Genomic DNA, 18,477 nt, shown 5'->3' on the forward strand with positions numbered 1-18,477 from the left:
TAGATACAAAATACATTAATTTAATATTTCTAAATATATTATTTCTATTTATATTTTTTCTATTAAATATAATTTTGTGTTTTTATACTTCGATTCTCAGTTCTCAGTGTCATATTTTTGTAAACAAACCTAGCCTTGTATTCATAATTGAAATGATGATACATCATCTTATTGGGCGTGTATATCATATAGCGTCAAGCAATTAATAAATGACCTAAGATATGTTTTAATTCAATTTAAGATACATTAATTTAATATTTCTAAATATATTATTTCTATTTATATTTTTTCTATTAAATATAATTTTGTGTTTTTATACTTCTATCTCAGATTCTCAGTGTCATATTTTTGTAAACAAACCTAGCCTTGTATTCATAATTGAAATGATGATACATCATCTTATTGGGCGTGTATATCATATAGCGTCAAGCAATTAATAAATGACCTAAGATATGTTTTAATTTCTTGTTCAATTTAAGCCGGAACTTATCTTTCCAAAAACAACTAAAACCCCTCTCACAAGAAACAAAAACAAATAAAATCAATCATATTATATATCCGTGGTATATATATAATTGGCTTTGTAAATTTTAGATAATCATTATCAAACGTAAGCATGAAAATAACAAGATTAGACAACAAAACATTAGATATTAAATTTAATTTCCTTAACTGGTACTAAACATTGGATCATATGATCTTTAAAAGGATATGTATGTATATCTGAATGCTGATTCGGATTTTAATGTATAAAATTAGAAAAGCAACTTTTTTGGATCAATACTATATATACTTTTCTTCGTTCTTTAGCACCATGTTTAATTTGCTCACCGAAAAAGAAAAGTAGTAAAGAAAATGTATAAAATTATAAGCGAACGATGAAGATGTTATTGAAAATAAAAAATAGAAACATTTTAAAAATATTAGAGATTATTTTAAAAAAAAAACTTAAGAATTTTTTAATTGTTTAACGCAAATATTAAATATTCAAACAATACTTTATCCAAAATAAATATCACTCTCGACTATTAATATTGGTATATTCAAATGACACAGAATATTGTTATATATGTAATTTCATGAAAGTATAACCAGAATATTATTCGTATGGAAAAGTATAGGTAACAAACAAGATTTTTGAACAATGTGTAAATAATGTAAATTAATAGGGTTAAAAGAGTAAATTTAATTAGTAGCACTAAATTAGGGTGTAGTGTATTTTCATTTGATTAGTGGTTGTTCATGTTGTTCAAAATTTTTATTGTTCCCTTAGCACTTCCCTATTCGTATTTCTCCATAAACAACTATTATAAGGTGGAAACTCAGGTGCAGTCAACTTCATGTGAAGTTGATAGATGAGAGCCGTTAGATGATTTAACTGATTTGGCTAAATTTTCATCAAACGATTCTCAAATATCAACTTCACGTGAAGTTGGCTGTAACTGAGTTTTCATCTATTATTAATTAGGGCTGCTCAAAACAAACAAAGAATTACATACTACTAGTTAATGTTTAACGAGTTAGTTAGTTTATCATCATTGAACTAGGAAAGAAATAGCGTGATCAACCTGCTAATCACTGTATAATACTACAATTAGTTCCTACTACATATCTTATGATCTCATTCTTGTTTTGTCAACTACGCATGAATCGGTTTGGTACATACGTATATAGTTTTTTGAAAAAAATTAAAAAATTATCATAATTTATTAGTTTTAGTTATTAATTAGGTATTATTATTTAAAAGTATGAGATAAAATATATTGTTAAATTATTAAATTAAAAACTAAATCAACTTCAAATTTAAGAGCCTCGAGTAGAAGCAAGGGAAGATAACATAAACGCTCCACTCTAGCATCAAATTATGCGTAGAAGCAACTAATTAACACTCTCTTCATCCCTAATAACGTTCTATAAATCACCGAAACAGAATCATCACAATCTCCAAGGAAGTGGTTGTAAGTTGTAACTGACTCTAACAGACTTAGAAAAAGCATGAGTAATAACAGCAGCATGTCAACCAAGGCATTGAATAGTCTTGGAAACCTGATAAAGCTGCTGCCAACAGGGACGGTGTTCATGTTCCAGTTCTTGATCCCCATCGTAACTAACAGCGGCCATTGCACCACGCTCAATAAGTACCTCACCGCCACTCTCCTCGTAATCTGCGCCTTCAACTGCGTCTTTGCTTCTTTCACCGACAGCTACGCCGGCTCCGACGGTCTTCGCCACTACGCTCTCGTCACGCCCAAAGGTCTCTGGCCTTCTCCGGCCTCCGACGCCGTTGACATGTCAAAATACAAGCTTAGGGTCGGTGATTTCGTCCACGCTTTTTCGTCGCTGATTATTTTCGCCATCTTGGGTTTGCTTGATACCAACACGGTGCGTTGTTTCTACCCTGGCTTTGAGTCGTCGGAGAAGGTTCTGGTGCAGGTTCTGCCGCCGGTGATTGGAGCGGTTACGAGTGCTGTGTTTGTTATGTTCCCTGATAACCGCCACGGTATAGGGTACCCTACCAGCGAGGACCCTAATGACGTTACTGATAAAAATTCCAAGGCCTAATTAATAATTAATAAGATATTTATGTTATGTTTAGGGTAATTATTATTCAAATATAAACTTATCTTCAGTTAACGAATTTTAGAGTTATTTCTTTAATTGGTTAATTATTGATGTATTAGGTTGCTTTGTTATGGTTGATTCATCGTCGTTTGCATGTATGTATATGTTGGACGATCTAATTCGTATTCATTGTTTAATCTATACATATGTACATCGTATAAAGTAGAGGATTGAGATGTTTGTATTTTCGTATGGATACCGCTAGGGAGACAATGGACTATTTATACAATGTGTACAATGAGTTAGAAAATAATAGTATCCGAATCTACTTCTTAAACATATGTCTCTTAGTTAAGATCGATGAGACAATATTTATCTTTTTCTATTCAAATAAATAGGGACTTTCTATCTGCAATAACACATCAATTGTGACATCTTAAGTATTCTTAACTACATTATTTCTACAGATTTAGGTGTGAAGGAATAAGTACCTAGTACGAGTTTGTCGATATAAATATTCTAAATTATTTGAAAAAACTCAGATGTAATTGCCTTAAGAGATGTGGTAATTAAAGTAGTTCTAAGTGAAGATAATGAAGATTTTGTAGTAATTAGCTACAATTTGAGAAAAAATAATGGACATAGAATTGAGTTGTTAAGCAAGTTTTAACTAATAGCTAATGATATATATATTATTTGGTCATTATTTTTTAGATAGAATTTTGTTACAATTAACTATGGTGAGTCAGCACATCGTTAGTACTCTAAATTAGTTAAAATAAATTATGAATTAATTAGGTAGTGTTATAAATAGGTAGTTGCAATTGTAAGTAGCTTCCTTTATTTTTCTGTTTTTTGCATATCGTGAGAAATGAAACTTTTTCTCTAATTGCTCTGAGCCTCATTTTCTTATTGATCATATCACTATCACAATTTTTTTTTAAAATGATTTGACATATTTTTGGCTAAATTGTTATCTAATAATTTTTAATTATCAACTTTATATAAAAACAATTGAATATAAGTCTTGACCAAACTATTTATGTGGTTTAATTATTATTGATTTAATTATTTTGTTGCTCCTATAGTTTTATTAAATTTATAATTAGATCTTTATATTTTTTTAACTTAATTTTTATAATATTTTTAATAATTCATTTAAAAAAAAATAATCTAAATAAAACTTATTTGTAAAGTATAAGAATTTGATTAGAAATTTTTAAACATGGATTTGATTGAAAACAATTCATAACATAGAAATTTGATTACAAATTTTTAAACAGTGTGAAATTAATTATTAAAAATTGAATTATAAACTACATAAGTACATATTAGAGCTATAAAATACTACCCTAATATATAGACACAATATTTCACGCACATACTTAAATAAGAGAAAAGTTTAATATTGGTTGATTTCTATCAACAGTTGATTAATTATTGACTTCATAGTCATATTACTTTTAAGATAGAATAACACACATAACTACAAATTTGTATATTTAAATTGAATTTTAGTGCTAATATTTATTGCATCATTTTATTCATTTCAATAATTTACCAGCAGTCATGATTGGATTACGTAGCTTCTCCATGTAAGAGAGAAGTCCCTTCAAGAATTAGGTTTGTGGGATGATTGTTGAAGCAACAAAGATAAGTGCATCATTGCCACCAATTCAAACATTAACATCGCCTTTTAGAAATACTTGATGATTCTTTTCTTTTGAACTACCTTTTGCAATGATTTGTCAACGTATATACACGTTTTATTTAAAAATAATTATTCATATAAAAATACTTTTACGTGATAATAATAGTTAAGATATTGACACATTATGTTAAAGTGAAGATTCACATACAGTTGTCTTCATGTGAAGTTGATAATTAAAAATTATTAGATGATTTAACAGATTTGATTAAATTATCATTTAACGATTCTTGACTATCAACTTCACATCAAGTTAACTGCACGTGAATTTTCAACTTATATTAAACATGTCAAATTATCAAACACATATAACTACCATATTTACATGAAAATATTTTCATACTGATGCCATGTATTGGTTTGAATTGTAAATATGGTTATATATGGTTACAAGATACTGCTTTAATTTAAAATTATAGTAAGCATCCCATAGCAGAATAATGTTATATCAAATTTGTGGCTTGGTTTCAATCAAGTATGATGGTGTTGATTTGCATACAGCAGTTGCAGAAGCAGAACAAGGTGGTGTTCTTATTCTCACAACCTTATTCTTTAGCTTCCTGCATTGTCTGTGAGCAAAAGTGTTCATTTTCACAATGTCCACCTTCACAATGTGGTGATCAGAAGTTCCCTTTGAAGAAATCACTGAGTATGAACCTGGAACATATTTGTATGGCGAATTAGGCGAAGCCAAAATGTAATCCACCCTTGTTCCATACTTACATGTCCCCTGCACATCTGTGTCAAAAAAACCATTCAACTTTTTTTTTGTCTAGAATTTTGAGAATCATAACTTAGAGTAGATTAGTAGTACTTTGGCCTTTGGCGATGATGACGATTGGTTCGAATTCGCCTGCATAGTCCTTTGAATCAACATAGTCTTTTGAGTTCATCAAGTTCATCACATCTGTCTTTGGTCTTGGCTTTCCTAGCTTCTCATAGTACTGCATCAGAAAAAGAGGCTCTTGCTTGAGGAGAAGTATTAGATACAGAAAGCAAGTATTTCAATGATTTCGTCATGTGTCTCTGCCTAACAGCTTACCTTAACAATATCATTCCATCGCTGAGACGAGTAATCAGCTCCACAAAGAGAATTGAGACCTCCTGCCAAGATGTGAGGAGGGTCATTGGAATGGATTATGGCATTAACTTGCTTCATTCTCCAACTCTCATCCAAATGATCAAGTTGAGTAGAGTGGAAATTGATTTCCCCTGCCCATGGCACATCAATTGTGGCCTTCAACACATTCCTAACCAATTGAAAATCAATAAACAAAGGAAAGAATGATAGAAGATTTAGGAGTATGAGGTTAAAACTTAAAAGGGAAGAAAAGAGAACCTGAAATCTTCATCATCAGCAATCTTCTGAACTCTGCACCTCTTAATAGGCCATTTGGATAAGATGGCATTTCCAAATTCTGGTGCCCAACTCTCAGCAAACACATACTTCATCCCCAAGGCACCTGCCAAATCAGAGAGAGGCCTCATCCCTTTCTCTTCCTCAGCCTTCACATCCTGCAGTGCCACCACATCCGCGTCGATCTCCCGGAGAACTTCTAGAATGCTTCTGCTGCTTGTCAACTTGTCAATTCCCTCATACTGATTCATAAGGAAAGGAAAGCACACCGGGGAGCGAGCAGGAACGCTTGTCCCTTCTTTTTCCCTCATTGATGCAAGCAATCTACTGTTTGCCAATGAGATCTCATTATCAGGAAGATTAATTGAAACCTTCAAGTTTGATCTTGGAACAATCTTGCTATCACAATGCAATGGAGATTGCTTTAGTATACTCTTTGGAAATTCAACCATTTTGGAATTCTTCCTGTTGGATCCTCCTTGTCCATGATCCAATTCTGAGACTGCAGGAGCAAGAGAAAACATGGCAACATTGAATGTCGCCACACGAATCGGCCTTCCAGCTTCACCACCATTTGAGTGTATTGTAGCTTTCTTGTCACACTTCCAAAGTTCTGCTCTTGATTGACTCTTGCAGCTCAGTTTCCTGAATCTTCTGATAACAACTTTAGACCTCGGACGCTTCCATAGAGTCCACCATATCTTGGAACAAAGCCGGCCGAGTTTTCCTCGAATCACACTCAGCATCTTGCAACACAAGAAAACTAGTTCCTTAGTTAATTGCTAAAAAAGAATGCTGCAATCTGCATAAGTATTTGGTTTCATGCTAAACACACTTCAATATATTGGAATAAATGGAGACAAAAGTAGGTCCTAGCTTCTAACTACTCCACGAGGGATATGGTGGATAAAAGTCAGAAGAGTTGACAATGGCAGCCATGTTGTTGAGCTTCCTTTTTTTCAACACAAGACAACAAAATCCAACTGCTACGATTGGCAGTGGCAAACAAAACTCCAGTTGTTATATTAATAATTACACAATCAATCATAAAATTGTTAGTAAAATAAATAAGACTTCTTTTTAAGTAGGGTCAACTAATGGATTCTTAATCATCATTGTTTCTTCTTGGTGTTTGTGTTGTATCCCGTGATTTGCAGTCATTTCTGACTCCATAGCCTGATTGATTCTGATTTAAATATGTTGAGAGCTGAGATCTTGCTCCCTATAGAAAGCTATAGTTTAGTTGTAATGATTCTTCTATTTTAGTCTTGGAATAAAATCACACTTTCTTCTTTACATGGTATCTGAGTTATTATGTAATCATTGGATCCCGCTTATAATTTTTTAAACAAATAAAGCTTTAGATTATACATCTTTTTCTAATATTTTTGAAGATTTACAAAGGTGTTCATATTTCAACTACTAACATAAAGTTGAGACTCACATGCAGTTGTCTTCATGTGAAGTTGATAGTTGAAAACCGTTAGATGATTTGACATATTTGACTAAATTATCATCTAACAGTTTTCAACTATCAACTTTATTTTTTTACAATATATGAAATTATTCCTTACCATATTGTTGAACCATCTTTGCCTGTCTCTTATAAATTTGCATATGCAGTGTGCTGTGCTATATTTTATTTGGATTTAGTTACTCTATCCAACTCAAAGAAAGTTCATGAATCTGAGATTCATTTTCACTGAACAAGATCAAGTCAATAATATAGGTAAAGAAAGTGAGTGACAGTTAGACAAAATCATAATTCAATTAGCTGTTTTAACAGGAAAACTTAATAAAACACTTTACAAATGATATATTGATAATAACATATAATAAAATATATACAAGTTGCAATGCATACAAAGAAAAAATAGTGTCAGAAACCATGGCCAGCCCTTTAACAATCACAAATAATAAAAATATAATATGAGTTTGATAGTACAACTGTACAAGAGCAGTAAAATAAAAGAGGTTTTAACCTCAAATCCTTGTCATTGATGGTGGTTACAGTAGTAACATTCATGATACATTTCACCTAATAAATAATAATGGTTCCTTACTAAGGCTATTCTTAAGGGTAGGAAATTCATTTACATTGATGAAAATCAACATTCAGAAACTCCACATTACTATTATTCAATTAAGTGGATAAGTTAGAGTAGTTAGAACTTTAGTACTTTAGTTTGAATTTGTACTGGTATCTTTCTTTTACTTTTTGTGGATTTTGTATGAGGTATGAGAAATAGTTATATGTTACTAAAATACACTTGATATATGTTTTAGGAATATCATAATCACTCATGTTCAGTTTTGTTTACATAAATTCAAGTAAATTCTCTCTCCTAACTATAATATAAGACTCTTCTTTGGTTATATCATTGTAACTACTTTGAAAACTAACCTAGTTGGTTTTCAAAAGCATAACCAGCTTAACAAGAAAAAGATCTTTCCACCCCCAACATCAAAACAGCACAAACAACCTCCAAGATTTGGTAATCAATTAGAATTCCAAAAAGTTGGGGATTTTAGTTCATTTACCTAGTCAAAACCAGTTCACAGCTCCATGAAAATTAATCTCTTGTTCCTCTTGTCTAGTACTTTTTAGCATATAATATCAGTATTGAAAACAAATTATGAAGAACTATGGAAATTCCTTTTGCAGTCTCAATTCATATGTACTGTTGTTTGGTGGTGTCTGGTGTGTAAAATATAAAATTGTGATTTTTGTTTACAAAAAGAAAAATGGTGTATTTTGGCTTACTGTAATTCCAAAATTATGGCTTGGAAAATATTACAAGAGTGTTACTTACCTCTATGAATCAACATTGACAATAAAAACAAATTAATGTATACATCAAACAAATCTGCATGATTCAAATGCATTATTCTATGCAAGTGAGTCTCACTGACATTATTTAAAACTCTCAACCCACTTAAGCAAATAAATTAAGTATGAGCATAACGAACAGAAATTCGCCGGTGAATGGGACTCCGGCAAGAAGGGCAATCTTGCATACCCTGTTTCTCATGCAGTTCATTGCATGTAGTGCAAACCACCTGATGAGCACAGGGGAGGAACACGACCGACATCTCCTCGGAAAGGCACATCACACATTCCCTCTCTCGTTTCACACCAACCATCAAGGAGTAGTCACTTAAACTAGTAACCAGTTCTGAGATACAAGAACTCTTTGATTCTTCCATATAAGTGCTGTTTTCCATGTCTGTATAGCCGCCGTTGTGGCTTCCATCGATTCCCTTTCTCAGTGCAGCAATTTTGAAAGAGTCAGTCTTTAGCCTCATTTGCGCGATTTCTTTTTCGAGCTTTTGGATATCATCACTGTTCCTTTGCAAATCTATTTCTGCTTTTGATTTGATCATCTCTTCCTTGGATTTTGTGGACTCTTCAATTTGCTCTCTTTCCTTTCTTATAGAACTTGCCTGCATGAGAAGTTCATCTTTTGCCTTTGCTGCCTGCTCCCATCTAGCCTGTGGTATTTTTCCATTATAATGAGAAGCAGCCAAGTAACAATGCAAGTAGTGCAAAAGTACTCTCACAATTCAATTCATTTTAACATCAGTTATAGTATCAATGTTCTTATGAAAAGGGCAGAGAGAGTATTGAAATGGAACCCTCAAAATTTAAATGAAACAAGAAAGATGCAAGGGGCAGAAAATGATTCATCAGGAGTTATTGTAAGTCTTTTTCTCTGCTATCACAGTTCATCATATGAACATTCATACCATGGTGGAGGCTATGCATTTCTTTAGATTCAAGGTCATCAAATTTCATTGCCACATCAAACCTTGATAACTAACATTCAGTGTGTGTCAAACCATTTCTACCTCCTTAAGCAACTCAGTAACAACAATTTCGAAATAGTATATACCTCAGCTTGCTCTTGTTGTACTTTAGCTTGCTCCAAAACCTGCTGTAGTTGGGCTAATTTGCGCTTTACCGTCGTTAGCTCTTCCTGAAATAAAGATTTCTGCTTCTCCCGTGACTGAAACTTTATTTGAGTCTTCTTTTCCCTCCTTGAGATCTCTTGACAGCTTGTGGCCGATTCTGCCGCACGTAACTTAGCAGCCTCCATCTCTCGCCTCAGCATAGCATTCTCCACCTCAAGCTTCCGGACAGCAGCATTAGCTCGTTCTACCTGCCTGCTTGCTTTGCGCAAGGCATTTTCCATCTCAGAAAGCTTCTTCATGGTGTTTTCCTCAAGAGTTTGCTTCTCTTTTTTTAGAAGTTCAACTTCGTCTTTCTCTTGCCTTAGTGTCTTGAGCTCAGCCTTGTCCTTACTCAGCCGACGAGCAGCCTGCATAACCTTCTGATTCGCCCATTCAGTCCATTCTTGAAGCTGATTTTGTAGCTCTTGTACCCTCGGAATCAACTTCATAATCATCTCATCCTTTCTATCTTGCGGTATCCATTGCCCCAGGGACTTGTCAAATAGTATCCCTGTACAACTATCGTTAGGAGTCTCATTATTGCAACATAATGGCGTTGTAGAAGACTTGCTTTGGGAGCACAATGAAAGAGAAAGGTCGGTATCTGTGGCAGATAATGCAGTTGGGACAGTGACTGTAGGTATAGTATCTGCTGCAGGTATTAGAGACAAAGTATCCGTTGACCAAGAAACAGTATCAGTAGAATCAGAGCTCACTGTGATGGGGTTAGGATTAAGATTGTCTTGGGTCACATCAACTCCCATTGCCTTACTTATCTTTAAGGATGCACTCTTTAAGCTTATTGCAGTAGCTTCTGAAATGGATTTAAGTTTTCTCTCCAAGATTAAACTACTCAAACCACTTCCCTTTCCTCCTCTTGAAGACCCTTTAGATCCATGTGTCCGACAACTTTTTTCAACATGGAATGACTTCTGTCGAAGAATGTAATCCCTCTTGGAACCAGTGGAATTTACATTCCTAACACTACCACACTTTTCTTCTAATAGGGGGGACTGAGATGTTCCAACATTACTACATTCAGCATCAGCGCTCTCTTTCTCCAAGAGTTCACCAAGAATTTGAGAATTCTTTGAGTTGTTTGCGACAGAATCTCCAGTCACATGCGATTTCTCAGTTGAGGAAGCAGATTTACAAGGACTTGGAAGGGTCAATTCAGCACCTTTTGCTTCTATATTTGATTGCGATTCAGGTTGAACAGAAGAACAACCATCAACCATGCTATCACTACCTAAAGGGTCGGTGTCCATTGCACAAGCATGTGAAACATTCATGTCACAAATTAACAGGCACCACATTGCATCCCCGGTACTAAAGAATGGTCGAACCTCCCGAAGCACACAAATTAATTCAGCCAACATGTACTTCTCTAGCTGGACTAAATCCTCAAAACCGTGCTCTTGTGAAGGATCCATCTCTTGTCCATTTCTTAGCAATGATAACGTATTGTCAACTATATTCGATACAATATCTTTACATCCATAACAGATTCCAGACCTTAAGATGGATTTTGTAGCAACTTCTTCGGTGTAGCCACTTGCAACAATCTTTTTTATTGCGCTCTTAAAAATGGTGTCCAAATTGCTCAAGAGAAGTTCTTCCAATTGCACTTCTGTGAGATCACTCCAATCAGCATCACTCAATTCATCCACCTCATGCTCCTCCTTGGGTTGGCTAATCCCAACCTCTGAAGAAACCACAGGACTAGACAATCCAAGTTCAAGCTTCAACGCATTAGAATGATCTTGATTAACACTGCACGGGTCAAAAACTGAGGATTCCTCATGACCTGCTGTTGTTTCGAATTTTTCGGCAGAGAATTCATAACTAATGCTTTCATGTTGAGGCGAAGGAACAATGTTATTTGGTTCCCCTAAAGGTGGATCAGTTCTGAACTTTCTCTTATTCCTACTTCCCTTCTCTTTGACAGAAACCGAAGGAGACATTTGACTGGCAACCAATGATGCCATTTAGCTGCAAACCAATCAAAGGAACCAAAAACTGAACATTAACAAAAAGTTACACTCAAAATTTAATGCAAAAATTAAGATTGACAAGGAAAATTCAGAGTAGTAAGTTACTAAGTTCACAACATTGGATTATAACGCTTTGCAGCAATTCATAGTTAGAAGTTAAAACGAAAACAAGAGGATTATAATGCATTGCATGTATTCAATAACAGAAAAAATTACTACCTGCAACCTGTGATGTGTAAGTGTAACTTCCTGAAACATTAAGATAGATAAAAAAAACGTGAATTCATATGTATATTATTAATTTATAGTAAATTAATAAAAAGGCACTTCTCAGAAACATTGATTCATCAATCTCAGAGTTAAACTAAGCATCCCCAGTTGAAAAAGGTCGAAAATTTGAAGTACCCAGATAAATTGAGTCGCGTAGCAATACTTGAGATTCAAGCAGTGATCAGAAAAACGATAAAAGAAATTGAAGAAGAAGTGTTCCAAAAATACTAGTATCGAATATGGTCACTGATATTACTCAGAAGGATCCCAATACATGTGGGAACTGGGGAAGAAGCATATCAAGGATTAGAATTCGATGATCGAGAGACATACCTAATACAAAGCAAGTCTTTCCAACAACCAAGGTAAGTAAGATCAATCTTCGAACATTGGAGAATCAGAATGGAAAAACAATCCTTTGTATTTTTTATATATAAAAATATATTTTTTCTGCTTTATTTTTTGAGAAAAAGATAAATAGGTGGTTAATATTTTTTAATTCGAAAATACATAAATTTAGATTAATTAAAAATATAAAAATAAATTAATCTTTTAAAAAAATTTAAATGTGTCACGTATTAAAAAATTTATTTATTTTCGAAATAAAAAATTTGAACTTATTTATTAGGAGTGTTTGCGGTGCGGTTTAGATCGGTTTTGAGTCAAAAACTCATTCAATTCGAACATTAATTTTACTTGCGGTACGGTTTGAATTGGATGCTTTAAAAAAAATTCGATCCGATCCGATCCAATCTCAAGCGGTTTGGATTGAATTGGATTTGCGGTTTATAAATTAAAAAAATTAAATACATATAACAAGTCTTAACATCAAATTTTAAATAATCAACAATGAGATAACAAGTCTCAATAATATCTTAAAAAGCTAACGATAACATAACAATAAAAATAAAATTATAGATTAGTTAAAATAAATAAATAAATAATATTTTGAACATAAATATTTATTAAATAATAATTTTAATTTTTTTAAAGGTTTTGTTTTTCATTTAACTGTGGTCAAATAAAATTTAAAAACTGTTGATTTTATTACTTATCGAAAATAGTGTTAGTTTGTTCTCAAAGAATTTTAAGATCACACCAGCATTTAAAGCATTAAAGAGCGAAATTGAAATAAAAATCTTATAGATTTTATTGAATCAAAATAAAAGAATAAAATTTTATCTAAACCTTAAAATTTCATAAATTGTTAAATATTTTAACGACATGATTATAAGAACATTAAAAAAAGACCAAGAACAAAATAAATTTAACCAACGAGATTATAGCTCAAATAATATGGTCTTTTCATCTTCATCTAAAAGTCTTAGATTCAGTCTCACATTTAAATTAAAAGAAAAAAAACAAAATAAAATTATAAAAATATCAAATGATTGACACATATGTACTATCACTACTCTGTCATGCAAATTTGAGAAATATGCCAGTATAGTCAATTCCCAATTAGTTATTGACTCTTCAAAGCATATATTAGTAGATTCTCAAAGCTCCCTATATTAGGCTTGCATTTCTTAGCTTTTTCTTAGGATAAAATGCAAAAATTATTTACTAAATACAAAAATTGTTTACTATTTAGTCCCAGCTCCCTCTCTGAACTGAGTTAAAGAACTGAATTATGACTTATGAGCTCATGCAAACTGCGATGGAGATGTTAATCATGCTTCATTTTCATGTTCAGTTTCTCTTTCTCACTTTACTCGGTAAAGTCGCACATCGTTTAGTGTTTCATTACTTTGACAGAATATATATCAAAGGGAGCAACAAAGGCTCGTCCCTTCGGGGACATCCGATAAAATTGGAACGATACAGAGAAGATTAGCATGGCCCCTGCGCAAGGATGACACGCACAAATCGAGAAATGGTCCAAATTTTTTTCCCTCCCCTCCCTTGCAAAGCCATTCTCATGCGGATTTGGAAATTAAGTAATTAGGGTTAATTTATTTTTGCAGCTTCAAACGCGAATGGATCACCAACAGTTAAACCCGAGCGGAGCGAAACCGGTGGCTGCGGCGGCGCCTCCGCTTCACAAAAGTGACGCCGACGACGACGATGAGAACGTTAAGCAGCTCGACGAGTGTTCTGCTCTCTACCTTTTAATGCAGGTGAAAATTCTTGTGTTACTCTCAGCTTCCTTAAACCCTAAACCCTTCAATCTTCGAATTGGAATCCATCGCACTCGTTCGACTTGTTTTTTGTCTATTATATTTCAGGATTGCGTTGTTCGAACAAACAGGAATTGGAAAGAATGCCAACCAGGTATGTTTCTTCAATTTCAATCACTTCTCGATGATTTGATTCTTTTTCACGAGGCTCTTTTTTTTTTTTCCAAAAACGAAGATCATTGTTATTCTGTTGAATGTTACTTAATTTTGTTTTCTTTAGAAGCTCTTTATTGCAAATCAATGCTTGTAAGTAAATTGTTGAGTTTTTGACATACAGAAGTTCAAGCTCTGAAGGAATGTTTTGAGAAGAAGAAGATAAACAAAGGCAAGTAAGAGAATTTTGAGCTGGCAATAATGAAGGTCATTCATGTAATGTACTTCCTTTTTCTACTCTTCATGGCACCACTTTGATGTTGTATAGACACTGGTGCACACGGGAAAAGAATTGAATTTGTTTGTACGAATGATTCAATATTTCAATTGAAACTGGTTGAGATTGAACTTGTGGAAATGGCACTCCATATGATATCCCTTTATAAAGGTTGATTCTAATTTGAAGATAACAGAAAGATCATTAAGAAGAAACCATTTTGGCATTATTGATTTAGATTTAGTGCTTAGGATTATGCTTTTATTCTGGTTGCTCTGCTGTTCTTAGGTGATTTGATAAAATTGTAACTATGCTTTGAAGAAATTGTGGAAATGGGACTCCATATGATATCCCTTTATAAAGGTTGATTCTAATTTGAAGATAACAGAAAGATTATTTAGAAGAAACCATTTTGGCATTATTGATTTAGATTTAGTGCTTAGGATTATGCTTTTATTCTGGTTGCTCTGCTGTTCTTAGGTGATTTGATATAATTGTAACTATGTTTTGAAGAAATTGTTGAGGGGCCAAACACAAGGGAACCGTGTTGATATTTTGTATTCATCATAAATTTGCATCTGAAAGTGGAGTGTTTATAAGACACCATACAAGATCAGAGGTCAAATAAAGTAGTTTAGGTGTAGGTGTCAAAGTTGAAGGCCACATAAACATTATACAATAAGATCTTAAAGTAATGGAATAGGCATCAATATGGGGTGGGTGCAAGGTTAAGATGATTAAAAAACATTGTCTTTCAATCAAGTCCTGTCCCACACCAAGAAAACAAACTATTGCATTGGTTGAGGTCGATTGGGGAGGTGTGGCCTATTCCTGGTACCATAAGGGAATTATTTGAGCGGTGGACCGGTAGGTATAAGCGGAAACAAGATCAGAAGAAATGGTTGCCGGGGTTCTTTGCAGTTATTTGGAACATTTGGGTGCAACGCAATGCTAGGATTTTTAATAATCAGGAAACAAGTGTGGAGATTGTTATAAGGAAGACGGTTCTGAGCTACAACGAATGGACCGAGAGTGATTTGTTTGGTGGTTGATGGCGTTGCCGGAAGCTAGGGGGGGTTTATGGCTTTTATGAATTGTTTATGGTTTCTTTCGTTTGCTCCACATTAGTGTGTTGAGCTTATTTTGATTCAAAAAAAAAAACAAACTATTGCATTGGCACACCACCAAACAAAGGAAATTGATAGACTATCCTTTCTTTGCAGTTTATTCTAAAATGATTTTATTGGCGAAACCCATTCTTAATTTATTTGGATCATATGGCAGTGTCTTGCAGAAATCCATATTTATGCTACAAACAGAAAGGGATATAAATAGATTTTGCAAAGAAAGAGAAAGGGATTTTATTAGTGCCTCAATTTTCAACACAGGCCATAATGGTTAAGCAGTAGAATTAGATGGAATAAACTTAACGGAAACACTATTAACACAATGGCGTTCATCAGTGGGTGTCTTGAACCCCTCTCCTTTGAAAACATGACCCAAATGGCCACCACATGCTGCACAAGTTATCTCAGTCCTCCTCCCATCTGGGTCCGGCTGAAAGTGGTTTATTCAATCAATGTTGGCAAAGGAAAAAAAGAGAGAGATGAATATCCAAATATTGAACAAGAAAAAGAACTCACTGAGCGATTGATGGCACCAGGTAAACCCTCAAAGAAAGCAGGCCAACCACAACCAGAGTCAAATTTAGTGGAAGACTTGTAAAGAGGAGTTGCACACCCAGCACAGTTGTAGATCCCTTCTTCATAGAACTTGTTATATTCTCCAGTACCCTTCAATCTGCACAAGTTCCCATTGCAGTCACATATTCTTAAATCTCAACTCAACTCACTTCATAACCAATTTCATGTCTTAAAAGGAACTTCTTAGATTGTGTTTAAACCCATATATATATTTGCTAAAAGCTACCAATGATTTTAAGAAATGGCACTAAAATAACTCAAAACAATGAGAACAGAAAAGGTTGGGGAATTGAATTCATACTCAGTTCCTTTCTGGCGTAGGATCCTGAACTGCTCAGGGGAGAGAATGGCCCTCCATTCCTCCTCTGATTTCTGAACCTGAAACCCTGTTGACCCTGCCATTCAATATTCACTCTTCCTCAAAAAGCTTTCTGCTTTCTCACGCTGAAATTGCACGCAAGCCGTTTATTATTTATAATAATAATAATGATGGAACCCCATTTGGATAAATAATCTGGGAAATTAGGGCAATCACTTGATAAACTTTGACTTCACTGGGATTTTCCCGGGTAAAAAAAATGAACTTGGACGGAAAATTGGGGCATGGCAGAAACTGGGGGCGTTGACGAAGGCAGGACACGTGGCAGCTGCACATGGATCGGATAATATCCGCATATTCGCGGTAATTATCCGCATCCGAACCGAATTTTGTGGATATTATCCGATCCGCAGAGCCATCGGAGCGGATCAGATCCGATCCGCACTATGGTAGGATCGGATTGCGGATTTAGCAATGATATCTGCGGATCCGATCCGCATATCTGCACATCTCATATAAATAGTATAGTTTAAGAAAGTAAACCCTAATGTGATATGAATTTTAGTGTGTTGTTTATGAATTTTATGATATCTTGTTTTTAATTTCTTATGTTGTACTTCAACTTAGAATAATTAAACTTAAATCTTGTGTTATTTTTTTTTTGTTATTTAAGAAAACTTTTATTGATAATATTTTAGGAGTAAATATACTCAAATAGGTAAAAAATGAATTTTATGGATATTTTTTTGTAAAAATAGCCAAATAGAATCTTAAAATAGTTTTTTTTTTAATTATGCGGATATACCCGATATCTGATCCGATCCGATCCGCAAGTATGCGGATCGGATCTGGCCTGAAAAAAATGCGAATATCGTATCCGATCCGATCCGATGAATATAGTGCAGATCAAATAGAATTTTAGGCTATATCCAATCCGATCCGATCCGTGTGCAGCACTAGTTTTAACCCCAGAAAATGAATTTTCCTAACAAATATAGTAAAATTTAAAATTATTTCATAAAAACATTTAGAGAAGAGAATCAATATCAAACGTAAGACTCTCAAACTAAAACAGTTATAAAAATAAAACTACCTACTTCATTGTACTAATAAATATAAAAGTTTATATTATTAGCTAATATTTTTTGGTGTTCATATTATTAGCAAATTAAAAATTAGCATATAATTTATTTGTTGTAGATTTTTTTATGAAGAGACTGTGTAAAATATATTTACAAACATATGTATGGCCAATTATTTAATCGTATCTAATTTAATATCATCTCATCTTATAAATGGACTTTTTTTTAATATTAAGCCAAGAGCAATGTTAGCCACCAAAATAGCCCAGCAAGTGAGATTAATGATACTGTGGGAGTCATCAGTGTTAGCGACAAAAACGTCGATGTTGTTAAGTAGAAAACAGCACTGACTTTTGTGCAAAACGTCACCAACATTTTGCCTTGCATGGCCAATGCGTGTGATGAGTGTATTAAGCACTGTGATCAAATCAGTTGAGAAGCATGTGCACTGCTATGAAGTCAATCCAGTTAGAATCAGTTACAAGCTTCAGTTGCAAGTTTCAGTTAGTTAGTTACTAGCTTCCAGAAGCTTCAGTTAGTTATCAATTCAGTTGTGTTATCTCTCGACTATAAATAGCTAAAGTCTGCTTGTAATTCACACTGTTCTGATTCTCATCCCTTCTTTCCATCTTCATCATGCTCCTCTACTAAGCTCAGTTCTATTCTCTATCTTCTGTGTGCCTAAGGCACTGATACCTTCATGGTATCAGAGCTTTTTGGTACCATAGCTTTCGCAAACAATCAAATCTGGATCTTTGGCTGAAGATCGATCAAGAACCATGGCTCAGAATTTCGTTGCAACTCCCATTTCCTTGAAACTAGATGAAAACAATTACCTATAATGGAAGGATCAAGCAGAATCAACAATCAAAGGAAATGATATGCTGAATCATCTCACTGGAGAGGAAATTCCTCAGATTCTTCTTCCAAACGGAGCAGTAAATCCAAAGTTTCAGAAATGGAAAAGGCAAGATGATCTTC

General features: G+C 33.9%; 5 protein-coding genes across 9 annotated transcripts; 2 read left to right on the top strand and 3 right to left on the bottom strand.

The window, feature by feature from the left end:
• On the top strand, nucleotides 1,835-2,810 carry LOC107638540. Its single transcript, XM_016341865.2, has one exon. The coding sequence runs from the start codon at nucleotides 1,996-1,998 to the stop codon at nucleotides 2,560-2,562; it is 567 nt and encodes a 188-aa protein (XP_016197351.1). The 5' UTR covers nucleotides 1,835-1,995; the 3' UTR covers nucleotides 2,563-2,810.
• LOC107638541 lies at nucleotides 4,589-6,793 on the bottom strand. Its single transcript, XM_016341866.2, has 4 exons — nucleotides 5,610-6,793; nucleotides 5,313-5,520; nucleotides 5,085-5,214; nucleotides 4,589-5,008 (listed from the first exon to the last, which is right to left on the bottom strand). Exons 1-4 carry the CDS (start codon nucleotides 6,371-6,373, stop codon nucleotides 4,719-4,721), a joined length of 1,392 nt encoding a protein of 463 aa, XP_016197352.1. The 5' UTR covers nucleotides 6,374-6,793; the 3' UTR covers nucleotides 4,589-4,718.
• Nucleotides 8,371-12,259, bottom strand: LOC107638542 (putative E3 ubiquitin-protein ligase RF298). Of its 4 annotated transcripts, none has more exons than XM_016341867.2 (4): nucleotides 12,176-12,258; nucleotides 11,792-11,821; nucleotides 9,521-11,570; nucleotides 8,371-9,119 (listed from the first exon to the last, which is right to left on the bottom strand). In XM_016341867.2, exons 3-4 carry the CDS (start codon nucleotides 11,564-11,566, stop codon nucleotides 8,577-8,579), a joined length of 2,589 nt encoding a protein of 862 aa, XP_016197353.1. In that variant the 5' UTR covers nucleotides 11,567-11,570; nucleotides 11,792-11,821; nucleotides 12,176-12,258; the 3' UTR covers nucleotides 8,371-8,576. The 4 variants fall into 4 exon arrangements, with proteins under 4 accessions (XP_016197353.1, XP_020976200.1, XP_016197354.1 ...); XM_021120541.1 differs by lacking the exon at nucleotides 12,176-12,258 and adding an exon at nucleotides 11,978-12,146; XM_016341868.2 differs by lacking the exon at nucleotides 11,792-11,821 and having other exon boundaries at nucleotides 12,176-12,259.
• LOC107638543 (cytochrome c oxidase assembly factor 4 homolog, mitochondrial) lies at nucleotides 13,405-14,654 on the top strand. Of its 2 annotated transcripts, XM_016341870.2 has the most exons (5): nucleotides 13,405-13,721; nucleotides 13,810-13,962; nucleotides 14,071-14,116; nucleotides 14,300-14,390; nucleotides 14,469-14,654. In XM_016341870.2, exons 1-4 carry the CDS (start codon nucleotides 13,698-13,700, stop codon nucleotides 14,353-14,355), a joined length of 279 nt encoding a protein of 92 aa, XP_016197356.1. In that variant the 5' UTR covers nucleotides 13,405-13,697; the 3' UTR covers nucleotides 14,356-14,390; nucleotides 14,469-14,654. The 2 variants fall into 2 exon arrangements, with proteins under 2 accessions (XP_016197356.1, XP_016197355.1); XM_016341869.2 differs by having other exon boundaries at nucleotides 14,300-14,629.
• Nucleotides 15,727-16,661, bottom strand: LOC107638544 (peptide methionine sulfoxide reductase B5). Its single transcript, XM_016341871.2, has 3 exons — nucleotides 16,397-16,661; nucleotides 16,036-16,192; nucleotides 15,727-15,949 (listed from the first exon to the last, which is right to left on the bottom strand). The coding sequence occupies exons 1-3, from the start codon at nucleotides 16,495-16,497 to the stop codon at nucleotides 15,791-15,793; spliced, it is 417 nt and encodes a 138-aa protein (XP_016197357.1). The 5' UTR covers nucleotides 16,498-16,661; the 3' UTR covers nucleotides 15,727-15,790.

The sequence above is a fragment of the Arachis ipaensis genome, chromosome B04, assembly GCF_000816755.2.
Source record: "Arachis ipaensis cultivar K30076 chromosome B04, Araip1.1, whole genome shotgun sequence".
Classification (NCBI taxonomy): Eukaryota; Viridiplantae; Streptophyta; class Magnoliopsida; order Fabales; family Fabaceae; genus Arachis; species Arachis ipaensis.